The sequence below is a fragment of the Ambystoma mexicanum genome, chromosome 3q (assembly GCF_040938575.1).
Source record: "Ambystoma mexicanum isolate Mex_15411 chromosome 3q, UKY_AmexF1_1, whole genome shotgun sequence".
In the NCBI taxonomy this organism is placed as follows: domain Eukaryota; kingdom Metazoa; phylum Chordata; class Amphibia; order Caudata; family Ambystomatidae; genus Ambystoma; species Ambystoma mexicanum.
The window spans coordinates 337,409,101-337,425,237 of record NC_090926.1 but is presented as its reverse complement, the minus strand read 5'-3'; the positions used below and the strand labels follow the sequence as shown (position 1 = coordinate 337,425,237).

At 47.1% G+C, this 16,137-nt stretch overlaps 1 protein-coding gene across 1 annotated transcript in view; it reads right to left on the bottom strand.

The window, feature by feature from the left end:
• LOC138582555 (hepatitis A virus cellular receptor 1-like) overlaps nt 1–16,137 on the bottom strand; it is a 171,343-nt gene that overhangs the window by 89,641 nt on the left and 65,565 nt on the right. Inside the window, exon 3 of the mRNA XM_069653934.1 lies at nt 11,174–12,454. Within this exon, the coding sequence (XP_069510035.1) occupies nt 11,174–12,454 (1,281 nt within the window). The remainder of the gene's footprint in view (nt 1–11,173; nt 12,455–16,137) is intronic.

The following is a 16,137-nucleotide window of genomic DNA, read 5'->3' as shown; positions in this document are numbered from 1 at the left end:
ATCGAAGCACTACGCACAGCTAAGGCATGTGCGGTGGCAATATATGCAGACTCAGCATATGCAACTACCACAGTCCACTCAGGGTTGTCACGGTGGCATAAACAGGGATTCAGGAGGGCAGACGGCTCTCCAGTACAGCATGCAACATTGTTGAATGAGTTAATAGATGCATTAGCAGTACCATCGGTAGTGGCAGTGGTGAAATGCCAAGCCCATACCAACAACACAGATGCAATCTCATTGGGAAACGCGGCAGCTGACACAGCGGCGAAGGAGGCCTCGTATTTCAATGTAACACCAACATTTGAATGCATTGTAAAAGCAACTATTACAGACACACTAGAAGAAGCCTACAGTAAGTAACACACCAATAGCGCAGATAATAGAGTTACAAAGAAGAGCACCACAGGAGGAGCAAGAATTATGGAGCAAACGGGGATGTAAACAATCAGCCACGGATCTTATTTGGAGACAGGAGACAACAGCAAAGGTAGTAATGCCCGTAGAGTTACTAGAAATAGCATTCCAACAGTTGCATTTCCCCGGCCATGTAGCAAAAAAACACATTGCCGCAGACATCCAGGAACACTGGTTCGTCCCCAATTTGCAAGAGCACCTGTCAAAATTCATTGTAGGATGCATAATATGCCAAACATATAATTCAGGGACGACATTGAGAACACAGCGCGTTACACTGCCCCGACCAACAGGACCATTTAGAGAGCTCCATGTGGACTATGCTGATATGGGAGAGCGGTGTAATGGAGCGAGATATTTGATTGTGGTGGTATGCCCCTTTTCGAGATGGGTGGAAGCGGGCCCATGTCCCCACCCAGACGCGAAGTGTGCGGCAAAATTCCTTGTTCGGGAAGTGTTTTCTCGATGGGGAATATGCGATGTCATAAGATCCGACAACGGTACGCACTTCGTGAATGACCTCTTCAAGGAAGTGACATCACTCCTGGGGGTAAAACACAAACTATTTTCAATTTATAACTACGATGGCGAATGGAGTGGTAGAAAAGATCAACGGATTGCTGAAGAGTTATCAAAGTTGTGTAACACACTGAAGAAGAACTGGGTGTATTGCTTGCCCCTAGCACTGTTCCAACTCAGGACACAACCATGTAAAGACCACCATCTGAGTCCCCACAAAATTGTAACTGGGAGGCGAATACACACGCCAGTGTCCCCGATTAGAAGAGCATCGGATGCGCACAGGGCTGCCACGGTGCTGGGGGAAGAGTTCAAGGAATACCTGACCCAGTTAACACGCGCAGTACGCAGCATAGCGCAACAAATAGCACCGCCTTTCACTGAAAATGTGGCGACTGATACTACCACACCGGCCACAGAAAACTCAAGTGGGCCGCTGATGCCAGGAGCACCCGTGTACGTCCGGAGCTTTGTGAGGAGGTGGAATTCGCCTAGGTTTCACGGCCCTTACGAGGTCATCTATAGTACACCCACGGCAGTGAAGGCAAAAGGATTGAAGTATTGGGTGCACTTATCAGATGTGAGGAGGGCGCATGATAGTACAATCCCCCAGGAGGAACAAGATGGTGCCACTGGTACCACAAATGAGGTTGAAAAGGGATAATAAAATTGTCGGTAAAGAGAACGTAGAGATAAAAGTTATGATATGCATCTTGTTTTGCACAACTTATCTCCTACTTCCTTCTTTTCCATTTTTTCTTTTTTTCTTTTTTGATTGTTCCATAGTATCTCCACACCTCTCTACTCTCTACTCTCTCTCTCTCTCTCTCTCCTTCCTTTCGATCATTGTTCCACGCGTTTCTCTATCACTCTTTCACTCTCCTCCTCTCCATAGTAAAAGCAAATGTGTAATAGAGTAAATGAGCAAACATGACTAAAAATGATGATTACATGTGAAGTTGAACAAGAAATGTAAATACATGTGTATATTGTAGTGTAGTGACTTAACAAATTTATATCGCCCCTCCAGGTGACAAATGGCCCAACGAACCACAATCGCGGAGAACCAGTTAATGCTAGATAGTGATAGGGACGCCATTAGGGCTAAAAGGTTCAGTAATGTTGAATGTGTTTTGAAATGTACTGCAGTTTTGATGTCAGTAATGTTATTTTTCGTGGCGTGGTATTATACCCTTCTGTCTCTGGTAAATAAATATGCACGGGGGGGGGGGCGGGGCTAACATGATACGGGAAGGGTCGCACTTGATATGGACTGGGGTGAAGACTATGTGGAAAGAATCACATGAGGTTAACATGAACAATACAGATGTGATGCAACCTTGAGAACACGCCACTGTAGGACCAACAAGAGTATCATTGTTACGTCTGAACATAAATGTGAGTGATGATTATGAATTTAATGAATGCAATGGAGATTATTATTGGCCAAATGATTTAACTAACACTAGTACACATTCACAGACAACCATACATCCTTCCTCACGCGACATTGCTGCTACTGGTAAAGATACACATGCCACATTGAATAATAATGATACAACCTGGGCTGGAATGTTTTCAATACATTACAAAAAGGTGAAAAGCAATAACAAGGAAGGGAGGAGGAGGAGAAAAAGGGGGGGCGGGAGGGAAAAGTTACGACATTTATCATATCTTGGGGTTAGATGAAATAGAAGACACCCGCCACCCTGATCACTGAAATAAATGGTATTCCGACATGAGTGCTACGGCGGAGCAAGCAACAAATGAAAGCTGCTACATCTGTTCACTCATCCCGCATGCATCAGGGACACCGAAAATGTTAGTACCACAGGAAGTGCCCTTGTCGGAGGCCCAATGTTTAATTCATCTCGTTTTGTGCAGAATAAAGAGCACGTTCCAAGCGCACACCGTCACATTGAAAAAACCGGAGAATGAGAGAACGTGCACAAGCAGACGCCAAGGAGTAATTTGCCTCAAGGAACCTTTTCTTGTCATCAAGGGGACGCGATATGCAGAAAATAAGTGGCACGAAGAAACTATCGAATGCAAAGCAGAAGCACTTCGAGGCCTATCCAATGACACGTTCCAATGGATAAAGGAGGTATGTGACCCCATCTGGTCGCAACATGTCACAAAGCTAACGTGGGTCACAGCATTAGAAAAGCCTATCAAAATACAGAAAGAAGTGCCACATGAACTGTGTTTCCATGGGGAAGGAAGAGTGAACATGGGGGGAGACAAAGAAATGTAACAAGACGGTAATAATACCTGACAAGAAGAAAGGCACCGCTGCACTAATGGATATGTACTGGGTTTGCGGCAAACAAGCCTACCTGCAACTCCCCGCATCGTGGAAAGGAACTTGTGCTCTAGCCACCCTCCACACAGCCCTGATGGTAATACCTGAGAGCCATATCCAAGGGCCAGCAGGAAAATCGGCTGGCATATCGGCAGCAGAGCAATCGGCTGGGATATCGGCAGCAGGGCAATTGGCTGAACCATCGATAGCACCCCAACTAATGATAACAGAAGGTCCCGCGTATGAACTATTGTCAGAATATGAACTAAAGAAAAGATTGCATGAAGTAAAAGATCCTCCAATTACATCTCATCCGAATCATCGAAACTCCTTGCGGAGATCCCGCAGAAATACAAGCCCTTTTCATCAGCAGAGACATTTTTCGCCTCACTTCTTGTCCCGGGACTGCAAGCACGAACAAATGCCAAATGGTTGCAGATAGTGCGCTGGGAGCTCATCCAACTGGATAATGACACTGAAGGTGGCCCCTTAGTCTACAGAGCAGTTTGGCGTGAACGGAACCTTACCCCAGGTGGACCCTTAGTCTATAGAGCAGCTTAGGGTGAACAGAACCTTCCTCCTGGCGGATCCTTAGTGTACAGAGCCGCTTGACATGAACAGAACCTTTCTCCAGGTGGACCCTTAGTCTATAGAGCAGCTTGGCATGAAGAGAACTTTCCTCCACATGAAACGTTGTCTATTCGGAAGCTTCACTGGAACAGAATCTTCCTCCAGGCAGACCCTTACTCTATAGAGCAGCTTGGTGTGAAAAGAATCTTCGTCCAGGCGGACCCTTAGTCTATAGAGCAGCTTGGCGTGAAAAGAACCTTCCTCCAGGCGAACCCTTTGTCTATAGAGCAGCTTGGCATGAACGGAACCTTCCTCCAGGTGGACCCTTAGTCGATAGAGCAGCTTGGCATGAATGGAACCTTACCCCTGGTGGATCCTTAGTCTATAGAGCAGCTTGGCGTGAACAGAACTTTCCTCCAGGCGGACCCTTAGTCTATAGAGCAGCTTGGCATGAACAAAACCTTCCTCCAGGTGGACCCTTAGTCTATAGAGCAGTTTGGCGTGAATGGAACCTTCCTCTAGGTGGACCATTAGTCTATAGAGCAGCTTGGCGTAAACAGAACTTTCCTCCAGGTGGACCCTAGAACAGCTTGGCGTGAACAGAACTTTTCTCCAGACGGACCCTATCTATAGAGCAGCTTGGCGTGAACAGAACTTTCCTCCAGGCGGACCCTATCTATAGAGCAGCTTGGCGTGAACAGAACCTTCCTACAGGTGGACCCTTAGTCTATAGAGCAGCTTAGCGTGAACGGAACCTTACCCCAGGTGGCCCCTTAGTCTACAGAGCAGCTTGGCGTGAACGGAACCTTACCCCAGGTGGACCCTTAGTGTATAGAGCAGCTTAGGGTGAAGAGAACCTTCCTCCAGTTGGACCCTTAGTCTATAGAGCAGCTTGGTGTGAACAGAATCTTCCTCCAGGTGGACCCTTAGTCTATAGAGCAGCTTGGCGTGAACAGAACCTTCCTACAGGCGGACCCTTAGTATATAGAGCAGCTTGGCATGAACAGAACCTTCCTCCAGGTGGACCCTTAGTCTATAAAGCAGCTTGGTGTGCACAGAACTTTCCTCCAGGTGGACCCTTAGTCTATAGAGCAGCTTGGCGTGAACAGCACCTTCCTCCAAGTGGACCCTTAGTCTGTAGAGCAGCTTGGCATGAACAGAACCTTCCTACAGGTGGACCGTTAGTATATAGAGCAGCTTGGCATGAACAGAACCTTACTCCAGGCGGACCCTTAGTCTATAAAGCAGGTTGGGATGTACAGAACCTTCGTCCAAGTGGACCCTTAGTCTATAGAGCATCTTAGCGTGAACGGAACCTTACCCCAGGTGGACCCTTAGTCTACAGAGCAGCTTGGCGTGAACGGAACCTTACCCCAGGCAGACCCTTAGTCTATAGAGCAGCTTGGTGTGAACAGAACATTTCTCCAAGCGGACCCTTAATATACAGACTAGCTTGGCATGAACAAAACCTTCCTCAAGGTGGACCCTTAGTCAATAGAGCAGCTTGGCATGAACAGAACCTTCCTCCAGGCGAACCCTTAGTCTATAGAGCAGCTTGGTGTGAAAAGAATCTTCCTCCAGACGGACCCTTAGTCGTTAGAGCAGCTTGGCATGAACAGAACCTTCCTCCTGGCGGATACTTAGTCTACAGAGCCGCTTGACATGAACAGAACATTTCTCCAGGTGGACCCTTAGTCTATAGAGCAGCTTGGCATGAAGAGAACTTTCCTCCACATGAAACGTTGTCTATTCGGAAGCTTCACTTGAAAAGAATCTTCCTCCAGGCAGACCCTTACTCTATGGAGCAGCTTGGTGTGAAAAGAATCTTCCTCCAGGTGGACCCTTTGTCTATAGAGCAGCTTGGCATGAACAGAACCTTCCTCCAGGTGGACCTTAGTCGATAGAGGAGCTTGGCATGAATGGAACCTTACCCCTGGTGGATCCTTAGTCTATAGAGCAGCTTGGCATGAACAGAACTTTCCTCCAGGCGGACCCTTAGTCTATATAGCAGCTTGGCGTGAACAGAACTTTCCTCCAGGCAGACCCTTAGTCTATATAGCAGCTTGGCGTGAACAGAACTTTCCTCCAGGCAGACCCTTAGTCTACAGAGCAGCTTGGCGTGAACGGAACCTTACCCCAGGTGGACCCTTAGTCTACAGAGCAGCTTGGCGTGAACGGAACCTTACCCCAGGTGGACCCTTAGTCTATAGAGCAGCTTGGTGTAAACAGAAACTTTCTCCAGGCGGACCCTTAATATACAGAGTAGCTTGGCATGAACAAAACCTTCCTCCAGGTGGACCCTTAGTCTATAGAGCAGCTTGGCATGAACAGAACCTTCATCCAGGCGAACCCTTAGTCTATAGAGCAGCTTGGCGTGCACAGAACTTTCCTCCAGGTGGACACTTAGTGTATAGAGCAGCTTGACGTGAACAGAACCATCCTCCAGGCAGAACCTTAGTCTATAGAGCAGCTTGGCATGAACACAGCTTTCCTCCACATGAAACTTGTCTATTGGGAAGCTTCACTGAACAGAATCTTCCTCCAGGCAGAACCTTAGTCTATAGAAAGGCTTGGTGTGAAAAGAATCTTCCTCCAGGTGGACTCTTAGTTTATAGAGCAGCTTGGCGTGAAAAGAACCTTCCACCAAGGTGGACCCTTAGTCAATGGAGCAGCTTGGCGTGAACAGAACCTTCCCACAGGTGGACCCTTAGTCTATAGGGCAGCTTGACGTGAATGGAACCTTACCCCAGGTGGACCCTTAGTCTATAGTGCAGCTCGGCATGAACAGAACTTTCCTCCACATGAAACGTTGTCTTTCGGAATCTTCACTGGAACAGAACATTCCTCCAGGCAGACCCTGAGTCTATAGAGCAGCTTAGCATGAAAAGAACTTTCACCTAGGAGGACCCTATCTATAGAGCAGCTTGGCATGAACAGAACCTTCCTCCAGGTTGCCCCTTAGTCTATAGAGCAGCTCGGCGTGAACAGAACCTTATCCCAAGTGGACCCTTAGTCTATAGAGCAGCTTGGCGTGAACTGAACCTTACCCCAGGTTGACCCTTAGTCTATAGAGCAGATTAGCATGAACAGAACCTTCCTCCAGGCGGATGTTTAAACTATAAAGCAGCTTGACGTGAACAGAACCATCCTCCAGGTGGACCCTTACTCTATAGAGCAGCTTGGCATGAACACAACGTTCCTCCACATGAAACGTTTTCTATTGGGAAGCGTCACTCGAACAGAATCTTCCTCCAGGCAAAACCTTAGTCTAGAGAACAGCTTGGTGTGAAAAGAATCTTCCTCCAGGCGGACCCTTAATCTCTAGTGCAGCTTGGCGTGAAAAGAACATTCCACCAAGGTAGACCCTTAGTCAATAGAGCCGATTGGCGTGAACAGAACCGCCCTCCAGGTGGACACTTAATCTATAGAGCAGCTTGGCATGAATGGAACCTTACCCCAGGTGGACCCTTAGTCTATAGAGCAGCTTGGCATGAACAGAACTTTCCTCCACATGAAACGTTGTCTATTGGGAATCTTCACTGGAACAATACCTTCCTCCAGGAGCAGCTTGGCATGAACAGAACCTTCCTCCAGGCGGAACCTTAATCTATAGAGCAGCTTGGCGTGAAAAGAGCTTTCCTCCACATGAAAACGTTGTCTATTGGGAAGCTTCACTGGAATAGAACGTTCCTCCAGGTGGACCCTTAGTCTCTAGAGCAGCTTGGCGTGAACAGGACCTTCCTCCAGGCAGACCCTTAGTCTACAGAGCAGCTTGGCGTGAACAGAACCTTCCTCCAGGCGGACCCTTAGTGTATAGAGCAGCTTGGCGTGAACAGAACCTTCCTCCAAGCAACCGTTAGTCTATAGGGCATCTTGGCGTGAACAGAACCTTCCTCCAGGTGAACCCTTAGTCTATAGAGCAGCTTGGCATGAACAGAACCTTCCTCCAGGTTGCCCCTTAGTCTATAGAGCAGCTCGGCGTGAACAGAACCTTACCCCAAGTGGACCCTTAGTCTATAGAGCAGCTTAGCATGAACAGAACCTTCCTCCAGGCGGATGTTTAGACTATAAAGCAGCTTGACGTGAACAGAACCATCCTCCAGGTGGACCCTTACTCTATAGAGCAGCTTGGCATGAACACAACGTTCCTCCACATGAAACGTTTTCTATTGGGAAGCGTCACTCGAACAGAATCTTCCTACAGGCAAACCTTAGTCTAGAGAACAGCTTGGTGTGAAAAGAATCTTCCTCCAGGCGGACCCTTAATCTCTAGTGCAGCTTGGCGTGAAAAGAACTTTCCACCAAGGTAGACCCTTAGTCAATAGAGCCGATTGGCGTGAACAGAACCGCCCTCCAGGTGGACACTTAATCTATAGAGCAGCTTGGCATGAATGGAACCTTACCCCAGGTGGACCCTTAGTCTATAGAGCAGCTTGGCATGAACAGAACTTTCCTCCACATGAAACGTTGTCTATTGGGAATCTTCACTGGAACAATACCTTCCTCCAGGAGGACCCTTAGTCTATAGAGCAGCTTGTACTAAACGGAACCTTCCTCCAGGTGGACCCTCAGTCTATAGAGCAGCTTGGCATGAACAGAACCTTCCTCCAGGCGGAACCTTAATCTATAGAGCAGCTTGGCGTGAAAAGAACTTTCCTCCACATGAAAACGTTGTCTATTGGGAAGCTTCACTGGAATAGAACGTTCCTCCAGGTGGACCCTTAGTCTCTAGAGCAGCTTGGCGTGAACAGGACCTTCCTCCAAGCAGACCCTTAGTCTACAGAGCAGCTTGGCGTGAACAGAACCTTCCTCCAGGCGGACCCTTAGTGTATAGAGCAGCTTGGCGTGAACAGAACCTTCCTCCAAGCAACCGTTAGTCTATAGGGCATCTTGGCGTGAACAGAACCTTCCTCCAGGTGAACCCTTAGTCTATAGAGCAGCTTGGCATGAACATAACTTTCCTCCACATGAAACGTTGCCTATTGGGAAGCTTCACTGGAACAGAACCTTCCTCCAGGCAGACCCTTAATCTATAGAGCAGCTTGGCATGAACGGAAACTTCCTCCAGGCGAACCCTTAGTCTCTAGATCAGCTTGGCCTCAACGGAACCTTCTTCCACAGGGGGCTTAGTTTACAGGAAAGTTTAGCATGAACACAAACTTCCTACAAAGGGATCTTTGGCCTATAGGCAAGATTGGCATGAACAGAACCGTACGCCACAGGGAATCTTGATGTATAGGGAATGCTTGCAATGAACAGAGCCTTCCTCCACAGGGAACCTTGATCTAGAGGGAAAATTGGCATGAACAGAAATAACTTTCCTCCACAGGAAGCCTTGGTCTATAGGCAAATTTGGTATGAACGGAACCTTCCACCACAGGGAATCTTGTGTATAGGGAATGCTTGCATTGAACAGAACCTTCCTCCACAGGGATCCTTAATCTAAAGGGAAAATTGGCATGATCAGAAAGAACTTTCATCTATTGGAGCCCTTGGTATATAAGCAAGCTTGGCATGAACAGAACCTTCCACCACAGTTAATCTTGATGTATAGGGAATGCCTGCAATGAACAGAACCTTCCTCCATAGGTAGCCTTGGTCTGTAGGAAAGCTTGGCGTGAACAGGAACCTCCTGCACAGGGAACCTTGGTCTACAAGGTAAATCGTCGTGAACAGAAAGAACTTTCTTCAATATTAAACCTTGATTGATAAGGAACCTTGGCATCAACAGAAACCTGAGCCACAGGACACCTCGGCCTACAGAGAAGCTTGCCGTGAACTGGACCTTACTCCACTGGGAATTTTGATAAAAAGGGACCCTTGGTTTTGCAAAGATCTTTGACTTTTAGTGAACAGTAGCATTGAAAGCGCTTCAATACGAATGCAGACTTATTTGTAAAGGCCCCTTGTCTTTGCGGAAAGATGGAATAGAAATGAATCTGCCCCACTGGAAACCTTAATCGATACAGAGCTTCGGTTTGTTGAAAACCATGGGCAGAATTTTACTGTGGTCTGTATGGAGCCTGGGCCACCTTACACAACTGTAATCCACAGGGAATCATGTCCCAAATGTAGCCTTGAGGGTACGCAGTGATTCCTTCGACCACATTTACTTTCTGTTCTTCTACTTTGGCTCTTCTTGGTCAACTTTTTCATTATATTCATATATATATATGTGTGTGTGTGTGTGTGTGTGTGTGTGTGTGTGTGTGTGGAGGGTGAGGTAGGGGCATGGAGGAAGGGGACATTGGTAGGATCCTCACTGAAAGAAACGAAAAAAGTCTACATTGTAGAGTTACAGTAGAAGACCGCAAGGGTACATGTGGCCAATGGAATCACACAGAACCAATATAATGAAAGCACTACGTTTATTTGGTGGTCAAATGTTTAACAAATATGAGGGCACCAATGCAAGCCTCACAGGATTCAGAAAACTGAGTAAAACAAAGTCAAAATCCACAAGCCCAAAGCCCAACACTCGTGTTTGAGGATCCACCCGGAGTAGGGATAGTCTCTGCTCAGCAGCTAATGCCAGCATCACTAATGTTCTCAACTTACTCTTGGAAAATTATGCAAAACGCAACCCACAGGCTACTACAACATGAAGAGTGAGAGAGAAAAGGAACCGCAAAATGTTTGATTTTCTATTAGATGAATGTTGGGCCCTGATGCATTCTGGGATGAATAAAATATGTAAATTCAGCTCTCGCCCTACCAGCCCCAAGTCTTCCTCCCAAACCTTGAATGGCTGGATGGAAAAATTACCCCATCATAAGAAAAGGGTCCAATTTGTATGAGCTACAAATGTTTGAGGTTTTCAGTTGGACAAGGCCCTTCCTACTGCCACCAGCAAGTCATGTACATGTTTAAGATCCAGCACCACGAGGCCTTCAATTGGATCACAACCTTTCTCAGCCTCATAGTCTTCGAAAAATATAAACTGGCATATCCAACCACACAACAGCCTGCAGTCGTGCGCGCTGCTTCCTGCAGCTTTACTATGCTCAGAGCCCCTAGTTAAGGGATAGAGCGCTATGCAGCTGCTCCTTCCATGTCTTGTAGATTCCCCTTTCGCCCTAGCAAAGCAGTCTGCACAGCATGCACGAAATGCCATTTGTTATGCAATATTGGACCACAATGCTCAGAAAACCATCTCATTGAGGGTGTGTGCTCTGAGATGGCCCCAACTGTCTCAGGGCCATACTAACGGCACATTATCGCTTTACAGGTGATTCACGAGGGTAGCAGTCAATGTTTCTTTTACCAGAGGAATAATTCAGAGACAAGGGACCAGCCAAGCTCTCACAGACAACACAAGATTAGAAGACCCAAGAGTGTAGAAAGGAAGCAATCACCCTCCCCTACCTTCGGAGATGGCGACTGGCACTGTGGTCCGCATGGAGGCTCCACTCGTCTGTACTGGTGTTGCCTCAGTGTTGGCAGAGGGTAGCATCCCCATCATCTCAGTTGGGAGATATCCAGTTGAGTTCATGCTTTTTGCTGTGCCGATAGCAGTAGGTGTTCTTGTGCTAGTTGGTGTGTTTGTGTCCATTACTGCAGTTCTGGATCTATTCGTTATTAAAAATGTGGTGGTAGGAGAACCTGTAGGCACAACAGGCGTATTTGTAGCAGCATAAGTAGATCCAGATCTAGGCGAATGTGAATTTGTACGAAGCTCTGTGTCAAGTATCGTGTTACTGATTGTAGAGGTATTTCTGGTGTCATCTGCAGAACGTGTGGTATGTGTGGTAGTGCTTGTGGGTACACGTGATGATACTGTGATAGGGGTAGATGCAAGCGGCAGCCCTTTAGTGGCGATGGGTACGGGACTCGGTGCGATTGTATGATGGTTGATATGGGCAGTTGTAGATTGGCCTGGCAGTAGCGGAAATGTTCCAATAGTGGGCTCTATTGTCGTTTCTGTTGTGGGTATACTTGCAGGTAGGGTTGCACGTGTGATTGTCAATGTACCTGTCTCTGGGATTGCTGGTAAAGTTGCAGGTACTGATGCTGTAGGTGTAAGTGAAATGTGAGTATCATTGATTTGTGGAGTTGCAGATACCATTGTTGGTGTGCTGGTAAGTTCAGTTACCCGTGTGGGTGTATTGGAGATTCTCACTGTAATGGAGGTTGTAGCAGTGGTTTCAGCTCTACTTGCTTGTGTTGTAATAGCAGTAGTCACTAGTGGCTGTGTTGGTGGGGTTGCTGGTATGCTTGTTAGTGCTGGTGGGACTTTTGGACCAATAGTTGTATATGCACTTGTTAAAGCAGTTTTATCTTCAATTATTGGCGTTTTTGTAAGTGCAGTTGTTGGTGCAGATGTGGTTATAGTCACCACTGTTTCTGCAGTTGTTGTCGCAGTTGTTGGCAAAGCTATTGGTTTGGTTGTAGGTACAGTTGTAGGTGCTGATGTGGTTGTAGGCACCATTGTTTCTGCAGTTGTTGTCGCAGTTGTTGGCAAAGTTGTTGGTTTGGTTGTAGGTGCAGTTGCCGATATGGTTGTAGGTCCAACTGTTTCTGTGGGTGTTGTCGCAGTTGTTGTCAAAGTTGCTGGTTTGGTTGTTGTAGCAGGTGTGGTTGCTGTGGTTGTTGACATTGTTGTTGTGGTTGTTGTGGTTGTTGTCGTTGTTGTCGTTGTTGTAGGAACTAAAAAATAAACAATGACATTATGTTGAGGTGCAGACTTTGCTGGAAAACCTTTCCCACCCTAGCCACCACATACGGATTTGCCTAGCACTATGAACTCTGGAATAAGCAATAAGGGAGAGGAGGGACAGATGTAACGAGGAACCAAAAACCTCATGAATAAGGAAATGATATATAAGAGGAGGTGAGGGATGTGGAGACATCTGGGACAGAAGAATGTTATAGAAAAAGGACAGGTGCAAAGAAAGACAAGTAAAGAGCAGTGTCTAGATGTTGCTTGTGACGGCAGTGTGGTCCTAGCTCTACTCTTAACAGCTTGAGGCTTGCACATCATGAGGATTTTCTGATCACAGCAGTAAAACTGGAAGCAGCCAATAGAGATCTGGGGCCTTTAGTATACTCGAAATGGAGAGTGCCCCTTTGTTCAATAACAATACTGCATCCCTCTCGCCCGCCCCCCCACTTAATCTAAAGTCTAACAAGGGGTTTGGACTGCCACTCTTGCTATATAGATTGCAAGGCCGAACAGTAACACTCACCCACTGAATATGTAAAGGGGTCACGTGTGACAAATCAACTTCCGGGGCACTAGTGGTCCAGAGATAAATATCAGTTTCTAAACCATCAATCAGCCACACACCTTTAGTGTAACAGAAGGGGTCCGAACAGATGGGAAACACAAACAAATTATAAACCTCCTTGTCCAATTTTGGTAACGTGGATGGAACGGCAGGCTTATCTCTGCAAGGTCGTGGATCGTTGGTTAGTTGCAACACAGCAAAAATACAATTATTACCCAATGATAAAAGGGAATATACAGTCACCGTTGTATAAAAATATCAACTTTTTTATTATCATAAAAGACAGTGCTAGCACACTACAAAATACAACCCACACTGTAAAGGACTGCAGAGGACAGTCCATTTCAAGAAGGAAAAGGGATGCACTCTGGATACTGACAGGAGGGTAGTCGGCATAGTAATTAATTGTAATAGTTCAAGCATACTTGGTTTCAACACAAAGGGAGCAATGGGTCATATATTGTCACTAAGTGCCTTCAGAGAACGACCAGGGTGACAAAACCAAAATGTGCCTTGTGCTGTAGGAGTTCTTGGTGCTCGACAGGGTTGAGTCGGTTTCAGGGCATTTTTCAGCTTTTACGGCAGAGTACAAGATGGGAGACAGCTGCGGGTATCAGGCGACAGGCAGTTCAGCAAGCAAATCTGGACGGATGGCTGCAGGCTGGCAGAGGCGTATCCAGGGTTGTCTAACAAGTGGGCCTCGAAGCTAATATAGTTGAGCCCACCACAGTGACATTCATTAACATCTGTAAATTCCCACACAGTGCTGCTGAGTGGGCATTTACATATTGTATGTGAGCCTTGCCCACTCAGGCCCTACCCTGTCTCTGCTTCTACAGGCAGGCCTACACGGCGGCTCAGGGTCAGGAATCGTTGTCTCAGTGCTGGTTGGTGGGTCTGAAGCACTGGTTGAGGCGTCTCAGATGGCTTTAGCGACTGCAGAGTAACAACAGGCAGAGGTGCAGTCGGTTGCAGCTCGAGGGGCATGACTGGATCGAAAAAAGTGTCCTTTAAGGCCGACATCGGTGGATGCTTGTCTATGCACTCCTCCTAGCTTCTTCACTGGGCTGGTGTTGTCCTTTAAGGAGGACGGCCCACTCTGAGGAGAATGTTGCAGGCAGCTGCCTTGTCCTTGGTTTGGTTCAGAGACTCTCTGGCACTTCCCACCTAGGAAGCTTGCTGCAGAGCCTAGCAGGGCATTCTGTCGGCTGGCTGGGTACCGGTTCTTGAGCTGCTGGAGTGTATACTGGATTCAGTATCTCCCTCTTTTCCCTGGGAGATGTTTAGGGGAGGGATCTTGCTACTCTCTTGGAGGTCCTGGACTTCCTACACTGGCAGAAGATGTAAGACAGACTGTACATTCAGCCTGGGTCCAGCGATGAGTTCTTCCTTCTGCTGGTGAAGTCTTCAAGATGCTCTGCTAAAAGAGGGGTTCAGCCCTCTTTTAAAGCCAAAAGGGCCACAGTTATTGGTGTAGGCTAAGCCTACCTTAATGAACCTATTCTGGGTCCCCAAAATAAATCTCCTGTATGCGTGCGTTCATAACCATAGTGCCTTGCAACAGAAAAGGAGAAGGGGTGAAAACCTATAATACTAAGTCCCACCCATCTTGATGTCTGATGTAGATCAAAGGGTCTCTCTGGTTAATGGAGCTCTCTGTGGCTCCTGATTAAAGTGGCAGGTCTCCCTTGAAGCTGCGGCATGACCAGACTTTCTAACTCCCTCAAACCACATACTCCTACCTTCTGAGTGGGGTATCCCTGTGGGGATGACTACTGTAAACATGCAGTCCCAAACATGACATTTCCCTGTCAATCAATATTGAAGCTGGGAGATGTCATCAGGTTGACACAGTGCATGTGAAACAGTGTTGGGGGTTTCCTGTCTCCTTTGTTAGCCTCTGCAGCCAGGCTCCATGTGGGCCTGTTTGAATTAAACTGATTAGTATGTGAATGCTGCCACCAGCTACATAGCTCAACAGAAGGACAAGTGGATCCATAGATCCTTTGTTAGTTAATTATGCTGGCCATGGCAGGGGAAAGTGTGGCCCTCGCCTTTCTGAGATGACATGTTGTCCTCCTGGCTGTCATATCCCAACCAAATTAGACAAGGAGGACTGTGCCTGTAGGCTGCGTTCACCCAGAGTACACAGGTCTATGTGTATGTTGTGCGGTGAGCATAGGAAAATATGTGTGGATTAGCCCCACACATTTTCCAGAGGTTGATCTACCATCATTCAATTTCATTTAAATTTTCTAAAAACTCAGGCGAACGCACACCCACGATGGGGATGGTCGAATTCCTCACATCATGAGGTGTACTACCACACAATACACCAATAATAAAGTAATATAATCTTAGCTGATTTACTTATAACTGCAATAACATTTATTAACAAAAATCACACATTCATAATTGAGTGAGGCGGAATTTGAGCGACAACCAAAGTTCTCCTGCTGTAACCGGTACGTCATAAATTTGCATCAAAACATGTTACATTTTGTAATGTCTCTCTCATAATTGGACGCAACTTCTTTCCATAACGCTGGCCCTCCATTTCAGGGGCAAAAGCTCTTCAGGGTTCAGTCGGGAAAGGGAGAGGATGGTTTCACAAGTGCAGCGGCTGAAGCCCAGAACTTGAGTGCACAGAACAGAGGGAGGTCTAGCACGATGAGCCTCGTTGTGGAAAAGGATCACATCAGGGGCACAGTTTTCGCAGGTCAGCAAGGCCCACTGTCAGGATCAAAGGAGCTAGGGGCCAGGGCACCACCAGGACAGGTCACAATGCCTTTCTTAATGTTCTCTTCCAAAGACTAGAGGCCATGTTTGCATGTAGGGCTACAAGGCAGTACGGAAAGCGGAAGTGTTGACTGGATTCAAACTGGTCTAGGCAGAGGTAACAGAAATGTTGCTATTCCCACTGAAACAGGTCCTCGTGTGGCGAGAGCTAGACCAAGGGGTCTCAAAATGTCAGGAGCACATAGTCCTCACATCTCACAGGGAGGAGCCATTTATAGATCAGCTTGGTTTCCACATCCTCGTCAGTCGGGCAATGTCCAGGGGCCAGAACAGACCACTGAAGGTCACAACAACAGAGGGATG